We start from the raw sequence: 8,505 nt of genomic DNA on the forward strand, positions 1-8,505 counted from the left end.
TTAAATTTTTACATTACATTTTTAACCCAAAAGTTGGGTTAGTCCATATTTGACCCAAAGTTGGGTTGAAACAACCCAGCATTTTTAAGAGTGTAGCATGACAAAATCATGGCAATATTATGACTAGACTATGTGACCAATAAATATGCGAACTGATGAACATGCATCAGATATTGTTCAAACTGCAATAAAATGCATCCACTGTTTATTTGTGTTTAAGGGAACGAAGAAAGCAAATACATTCTGCATTTAAATGGGGGTGAATGGATGTGTGTGACCTGCATTGATCGAAGATCGACAACTCCCGAGCCAACTACCAGTTCAACATCACATACGACAACTAACAATCCAACTACCAGTTCAACATCGCAAACGACAACTAACAATCCAACTACCAGTTCAACATCGCAAACGACAACTAACAATCCAACTACCAGTTCAACATCACATACGACAACTAACAATCCAACTACCAGTTTCATGCCAGATAGGACAACTCCCGAGCCAACTGTCCCACCAGCTGAGATAACTTTCAGTCTAACAGATGGGCAGAACGAAACAGATGACCAACCACAGACAAACACAGATAAAGTTGAACCCCAAAAGGCAGCGTAAGTGTGCGGTTACCAGCAGATTTCAAATCTAAAACTTAGTTACAGAATACCAAGTGATTCAATGCATTTTACAGAGAAAACTTGGAAAAAGTAGAGTCACTGGTGGAGCTGATGGAAAAAAGCAATAAAAGCAATGCGGCGATTGTCATGGGGGATGTTATTGGTGTTCTCCAAAGACAACCCAAGAACACAGAAACCAAAGACATCAACATATGCTACTCTTCAAGCCAGAACATGATAAACGTAAGGCCTGAGCAGCATTAAAACAAGGGGAAGAATTAACATTTATTAATGCCATTTCTTCTTTTCACAGGTTGTTGAGAGCAACCAGGCAGGTTATCCCTGGTCTGTAAAGATTCCCAGTGAAGCCTTTGATAAATCACGTCCAGAAAACAATGGAAGTGCATTTGTTGGAGTTTTACGATTCATAAACATGGGAAATAAGGTTTGCTTCTGTGTTTTTTCTACTCTGATTCTTCAAAAATTCTACTTGGACAAATTTCTTGATCTGTTGTATTGACAAATATTTATATTTGATTGCTCTGTTATGGTTTCTGATTTAGGATGAAACTGAAACTCACACTGTTTTGAACAATGAGAGTTATGGAATAACGATGGGTGCCAACATCTCCAACCTTACCGACAATATTGACATGATCATTAAAAAGAAAGATAATGTGGTAATGAAGGTTTTGTTGCAAAGCTTATTATATTACACTGTGAAATCAAAATGAAAATAAACGTGTTCTTAACAGGTTGGAAATGTGTCCTGCGTTTCTTGGGATGGCAAAGGTACATTCATTTATGATCCTATCAACAAACTCAGTATATTTTCTATAATTAATTTAATTCATCTCTCTCTTTTCTTTGAAGGAAAGCTTAATTGGACAACGTTCGGCTGTGAGACAAAAATCAACAACAACACCATAAAGTGCTCCTGCTCTCATCTGACGTTCTTTGCAGTGCTGATGGTGAAAAGAAGAACTTACACTATCATCATTCATGTTTCATTTAAAGATCCCAAGAAATCAAAATCTTTTAGTCTTTTAGTCCACGTCTATATGCGAGTGAACTCAAAAGATGTCAAAATCCTTGGTCAGTACACTCCTGTATTTTTTAATCTCAGAGAGCTTTTTCCTGGATATTTAAAGGTTATAATAAAAAAATAAACTTTTAATATATATATGCATCTAAAAAAATAAAACCTCCTTTTGTGAAGACAAACAATTTAGTTCAAAAATGTTTCTAGAACAATACAGCGTCTGACTAGTGATAGCAAAGCAATGATGTCAATAAGTCTGTTTCACACTTTCAAGAGCCCTCAAAAAAAAAAGAATCAAGCATCAAGCACGTAATAAAACAAAACAAAACATTTAAATACAGTAGCTACGTTTGCATGCACCCAAAAAATCCATTAGTACCTGAATTTGACGACTCAGTTAGGATAGAAAATCCTTCAAACACCTCAATCAATCCAACTGAACTTGATCCGAAATAAATTTTGGATTGAAAGTGATGTAGACCTAAAATAATCCAATCAATAATCCAATTTAACTAGCTTCTCAATTGGATTAAAAATTACCTTGTGCAAATGTGCAACGCCACAATGCGTTTTGAAATCTACATTTTAATTTTTACGAACTGGTCAGGGGATGAGGTTGAATATTTACCAAATATTTGCTAAAAAATATTTTTTTAGGTAGCCTGTGTCATATAGGTAATTAAACATCTTTTTATACATCTCTCTCCGGTTCTAAAGGCGTCAGCTGATGAACTGTGCAAGCGCTTAAGTTTTGATTGAAATAAATGTAATGTACATATAAATGAAAATGTGAATCGGATTGCAAAGTTTAGGGTTCATATAGACAGAGCTTTCAGAAACTGAAACCAGACTGGATTTGATTGGATTGATGAAAATTAGTGCATGTAAAACTTGCATAAGTGAGTCAGTGCATCCAAATGGTGTTGTTATGACCATCTACCAACTCTCAGTTATGCTGATTCGAGCCATAAAATGAATGTGGAGCAGCTCAGATTAGTACTTGAGAAATATTTGATTTCATATTGAGACTCTTGAAATCTGATTTTTAAGTACAGACTTTTGTACTTCAGCAGAGTTTAGGACATTGTTGAGATCTCCACTAAAGTCTCCATTTGCTCTGCATTCAATCTCATTGCTATCTAGGAGAAACAGTTGAGATCTTGCGTGCTTTTTATGTCTTTTCAAGTTTGTGTGTCCTCATTCCTTTTGACATATAACATGATGACATTGTAGAAATGACAGCAAAAAAAAAAAAGTTTTTTGTCTTTTCTCCAATAATTCAGTCTCTGCCAGATAAAACTGAAACAGCGCCGCATCTGGAATCACTGACTTTAATCTCTTCTATCGGCTGCGGCATCTCCATGTTTTTTATGGCCATCGCTTTATTCATGCATTTCCTGCTACGGTAGAGTATCTTATAGTATATTATATAGTTAGTGCTGTTTAGTAATCAGTAATCACTAATACTACACTAAGAAACTATTTTAACTTGGAAATTGCTAGAGCATTTACAAAGAAACAGCAATGCATTGAATTAAACTTGAAATTTTGAAGTTTAAAGATTGAAATGTAATACAAGTGATGAGCTCAAAGCTCTAAAGTATTAAAGTTCAGGTTACAAGAACAGTTGTTTTTGTGTTTTAATAGGAAAGCCAAATCAAATCAGGCCACGAAGATCTTGATGAACATGTTTGTGGCTTTGTGTCTACTGAATGCCTCGTTTTTGTCAAACGAGAGATCCAGCATTACTGCTGTGGAAAATATTTATAACTAGCATAATTAGGATAGAAGGTCTTCTATGTCTCAGACTTTCTTACACTGATTTCTTAAACTGATCTGTACATGTGTTGTTTGAGGGGAAACTGTGTATTCTCACCAAAATCAAGCTCAAAAACAACACAAAGACAAAAATGTATTAAAGTTCAGGTTACAAGAACAGTTGTTTTTGTGTTTTAATAGGAAAGCCAAATCAAATCAGGCCACGAAGATCTTGATGAACATGTTTGTGGCTTTGTGTCTACTGAATGCCTCGTTTTTGTCAAACGAGAGCGTCGCTAACACACAAGACAACGCTGCGTGCGTCTTCATAGCGCTGCTCCTGCATTACTCCATGCTGGCCTCATTCACCTGGTTCTTCATTCAAGCTCTTCATATGTACTTATGGCTCATCAGACAGAACGTCACCATCACAAACTACATGAGGAAGATCACCGTGTTGGGCTGGGGTGAGTTAGAGCAACAAAACCCTATTAAGAAAATAAAATTGCCATGAGGTTTAGGTAGTGACGTCTGTCTTGAGCGTTTAAAAATAGAGGAGTTTATGCTGGATTTATCAGGGACACTTTCATTGTGAATAGACTGGCTGTGTTTATAAAGTTTATTAATTTGACACTATATCTTTACTTTGGGATTCAGAAACAAAGCTTGCATCTGTCCAACTGTAAATCAAGTGTATCCCAATTATAGTTGTGGTGACACTACAGCTGTCTTTTTTCCTTCAATTAAATCAGTTTATGTGTTTCCAGTGTGTGCCGCTCCGATAGTCGTAGCTATTGCTTCTGTAGGAGGATATGAAGCAGTGAGCCTAAACACTACGTCTGGAAAAATTGCACGAATGTAAGTTGGTTTGATGTCACAAATTCATACATTTATTGATGTTCAATGATTGCCTTCTTAAACTCAATATTTTCAAATTACAGGTGCTGGACTACAAATCCTTACATTCACTACATAGTGAACATCGGCTACTATGCTTTAGTTTTCGTCTTCACGACAGGAGTCTTCATCATGATCGTCACTAAGGTCGTTCAGGCCAGAAACATAAAAGCAGTTGACGGCAAGAGAAAGATGTTCAGAAAGCAGCTGATGATGGTGTTGAGTTTGTTCCTGCTCTTCGGTCTGACGTGGTCTGTGGCGTTCTTCAGTTATGGACCGATGCTCATTCCCTCATATTATATATTCACTGTGTTGAACTCATTACAGGGTGAGAAACAATCACATGCATCGATACATTTGGCTTAGTAGAACGCTTCTATTTTTTCCTGCAGATTTCCGCAAATAATTAGAGCTAAGGATGTTTTAAATGATTTATTATTTAATTTCTCTCATTCTTTTTTCAGGGTTCTTCCTCTTCCTGTATTACTACCATATTCACAATGACGTCGCGGGTCATTTCTCAGATGATCCAGAAAGCACCGACTCCGCTACAACCATCGCTCAATCCAGCATTACTGCTGTGGAAAATATTTATAACTAGCATAATTAGGATAGAAGGTCTTCTATGTCTCAGACTTTCTTACACTGATTTCTTAAACTGATCTGTACATGTGTTGTTTGAGGGGAAACTGTGTATTCTCACCAAAATCAAGCTCAAAAACAACACAAAGACAAAAGTCACTTATGAACAAGAAAGAACTGTTTAAAATGATGCATGCACATAATAACCTTAAAAAGAATCAATTTTAGTGATAAAACTCAAAATGATTGACTAACAATTGTTACTGAAACTTTATTATTGTAGAAGGATTGAATATGACATAACCTGATATTCCTGATGTTCAATTTATTGAGAGTTATAATCATCATTCCGTCCTCTACAGTGGTGTGAAAAAGTGTTGGCCCCCTTCCTGATTTCTTCTTTTTTTGCATGTTTGTCACACTTTAATGTTTCAGATCATCAAACAAATTTAAATATTAGTAAAAGATAACACAAGTGAACACAACATGCAGTTTTTAAATGAAGGTTTTTATTATTAAGGGAAAACAAAATCCAAAAATACATGGCCCTGTGTGAAGAAGTGTTGGCCCCCCTGTTAAAACTGTGGTTTATCACACCTGAGTTCAATTTCTCTAGCCACACCCAGGCCTGATTACTGCCACACCTGTTCGCAATCAAGAAATCTCTTAAATAGGAACTGCCTGACAAAGTGAAGTAGACGACGAGGGCGGTTGGCGACACTAGGATGTGACTGGAGCAGAGATGGAAGGAAGTGACGTAGGATCAGGAAGTGAGCTGGACATAGAGGATGAATGTATTGGCGGGGAGAAAGGAGGTAAAAATGGAAATTGGAACATAGTAGAAAATCGGAAAAGGAAAAAAAAATGGAATCAACTTTCTGGTTCGGAAAGTGAAAGGGAAAGACAACAGGAGAAAAGGAAAAAGGAAGAGTTTAAGGTAATGATACATTTCTTGTCCGATAATATGAATGCATTGAACCCACTGAAAATAACTAAAGCGATCAAAGAAGAGATCGGGAAAATCGAACATGCGAAAATGTTACGGAATGGAAAGTTGCTACTTTTTTGTAAAGATAGCAGACAACAAAAACAGGTACTAGGCTTAAAGACATTAGCAGGGAAAAAAATTTCGTGTACACTGTTGGAAGAGAAGAAATGGATGAAGGGAGTAATAACAGGGGTCCCAACAGATGTATCAGAAGACACAATCAAGAGAAGTTTATCAGGAGCAAAAGTGGTAGGGGTCAAACGTCTGAAATATGTTAGAGATAAAGAAAAGCTGGATAGCTTATCTGTAATGGTGCAGTTTGATGAGGAAAGATTACCAGAAAGAGTATTCTTTGGGTTTATAAGCTATGCTGTTAGACAGTATGTTCCTCCTCCGCTTAGATGCTATAAATGTCAAAAGTACGGGCATGTGGCAGCTGTTTGTAAGGGAAAACAACGTTGTGCGAGGTGTGGTGGAGAACATGAATATGGAAAATGTGGACAGGGTGTAAAACCCAAATGTTGCAATTGTGGAGGTGATCACAGTGCTGGCTATGGTGGATGTCAAGTAAGAAAAGAAGCAATGAAAATTCAAAGTGTCAAGGTTTCGGAAGGGTTAACATATGCTGAAGCATTAAAAAGGGTTAAGGTGGTAGAACCAAAAGAAAATACTCAAAAGGTTACAACTAGAACAAAAGAAAGCCATAGTTGTAGCAAGGTGAATGAGAATACTATGCTAGTAGACAAAGTATCATTCATTGCCTTTGTGGCTGAAGTAATAAACTGCTCTGCACAAACAGAAAGTAGAACAGAAAAGATTAGAATTATAATCCGAGCAGCAGGAAAACATCTGAAAACAGAAGAAGTAACTGTGGAGCAAATAAATGAGAGAATCAAGATGCAAAATACAAACTCTCAAGCAGCATGTGGTGGATTGTAATGGTTTTTACAATTTTACAGTGGAATGCAAGAAGTTTGATCGCTAATGGACAGGAGTTTAAAAAATTTGTTGATAGTTTAGAAAGCAGACCGCAAATTATATGTATACAGGAAACATGGCTGAAAACGCATTTAAACTTTGTTTTACAAGGATATGTAGCAGTACGAAGAGATAGGGGTGTTGGAAATGGAGGTGGAGTTGTTACCTTTGTACAAGAAGGAATAGGATTTAGAACAGTGCAGGTAAATAAGGAATATGAGTCGTTGGTGGTTGAAGTTTGGGCCGAATCACAAAGTATATGGGTGATAAATTTTTATAACCCATGTGAAAGGTTAAGTAGAGAAACATTAGAGAGTATTGGGGGATTAGGAAATCATAAAATGATATGGTGTGGGGATTTTAATGCTCACAATACGCTATGGGGAAGTGTACATAATGATCAGAATGGAAATGTAGTAGAAGAGATGTTGGAATGGAAAGATTTAATATGCTTAAATGATGGTAGGAATACAAGGGTAGATGTTGCACAGGGAAGAATTTCAGCAATAACATTAAAATGTGACAAACATGCAAAAAAATAAGAAATCAGGAAGGGGGCCAACACTTTTTCACACCACTGTATATGTGATTATGTGCGTTTCAGAGTGACTCAAACAACACTGAACCTCTTTTACTAAACAAATTTGCATCTTCAGGATGAAAGTAATATCCACACGCCTCTGGATTCATATGTTTGCATGGTTATTATTAGATATAGCAGCTTGATAAAATCCACGCACATGGATATGGTGTATATTTGGTATATGAAAACACCATACAAAACACTGTCAGAATCAACTAATGTTTTTTGCATTATTTAATGTGGTTTACATATACAGATGCTCTGTTATCTCTGAATGACTGTCATGAATCTATAAAATGTCATTGTTCATCATGATGGACTTTCAGAGGCTCCAAAATTATTTATTCACTTCAGTCAAACTTGTAAATATGTGAATGCACTTCAAATATGTGAAAGATTGTACTTCATTGTTTCTATGAAAAAAGCTCAAACTTGTTCAAACTTTTCTGTACGGGAATATGAATGTAAATATTGCAAATTAATTTAAATATTGCCTAATTGCCTCTAATAAAGGTTAAGCTTTTATTGGCATTTTGTTGCTACTTTTATTAAGTATATGTATTTATTTTCTACATTTATATTGTTCTCCGTGAACAAAGATGACTTGATAAACTAGACCTGAACGTAACCAGATACTTCAATTCTCAGTTAAAGCCCATATAAACATAATTTGCATGTTTTCAGATGAACTGTTTGTCACAACTATATGCTGAAGCTCACAGGTTTATGTGTGGACAGATCAAACTCTCTCAACTCTTGGACTGTGGACTTTATCTCAAGAATGTTATGAGAAAATTATTAAAGATTTATTTCCAAAGCCTGTAGATAACCAAGCTAGCATGTGTCTGTCTTTGGGAATTATGTCTCGACAAAAGAAGAATTTGCTGTGGCTGATGGTTGTCTGTTGTTCTACGTGCCAGATAAGTATGTTACCTTGAAAAATGGATTCATCAACAAATATATGCCAATGAATGTGTTGTTTGGTGAATATTGGAAAACAAATTAAAGTTTAAGCAAAAAAAACATTGTGGCTGTGGGCATCTAAATTGTGACATAGAGCTTT

At 36.1% G+C, this 8,505-nt stretch overlaps 1 protein-coding gene across 1 annotated transcript in view; it reads left to right on the forward strand.

Moving 5' to 3' along the window:
- LOC107745364 (adhesion G-protein coupled receptor G2-like) overlaps positions 1-5,149 on the forward strand; it is a 9,913-nt gene extending 4,764 nt beyond the window's left edge. Inside the window, exons 5-15 of the mRNA XM_016559235.1 lie at positions 221-611; positions 689-857; positions 928-1,059; positions 1,178-1,291; positions 1,370-1,406; positions 1,488-1,585; positions 2,940-3,061; positions 3,616-3,881; positions 4,182-4,272; positions 4,356-4,639; positions 4,776-5,149. Of these exons, the coding sequence (XP_016414721.1) occupies positions 221-611; positions 689-857; positions 928-1,059; positions 1,178-1,291; positions 1,370-1,406; positions 1,488-1,585; positions 2,940-3,061; positions 3,616-3,881; positions 4,182-4,272; positions 4,356-4,639; positions 4,776-4,912 (1,841 nt within the window). The 3' untranslated portion in view covers positions 4,913-5,149. The remainder of the gene's footprint in view (positions 1-220; positions 612-688; positions 858-927; positions 1,060-1,177; positions 1,292-1,369; positions 1,407-1,487; positions 1,586-2,939; positions 3,062-3,615; positions 3,882-4,181; positions 4,273-4,355; positions 4,640-4,775) is intronic.
- Positions 5,150-8,505: the final 3,356 nt, after the last annotated feature.

The sequence above is a fragment of the Sinocyclocheilus rhinocerous genome, unplaced genomic scaffold, assembly GCF_001515625.1.
Source record: "Sinocyclocheilus rhinocerous isolate Xijiao unplaced genomic scaffold, SAMN03320098_v1.1 scaffold2213, whole genome shotgun sequence".
In the NCBI taxonomy this organism is placed as follows: domain Eukaryota; kingdom Metazoa; phylum Chordata; class Actinopteri; order Cypriniformes; family Cyprinidae; genus Sinocyclocheilus; species Sinocyclocheilus rhinocerous.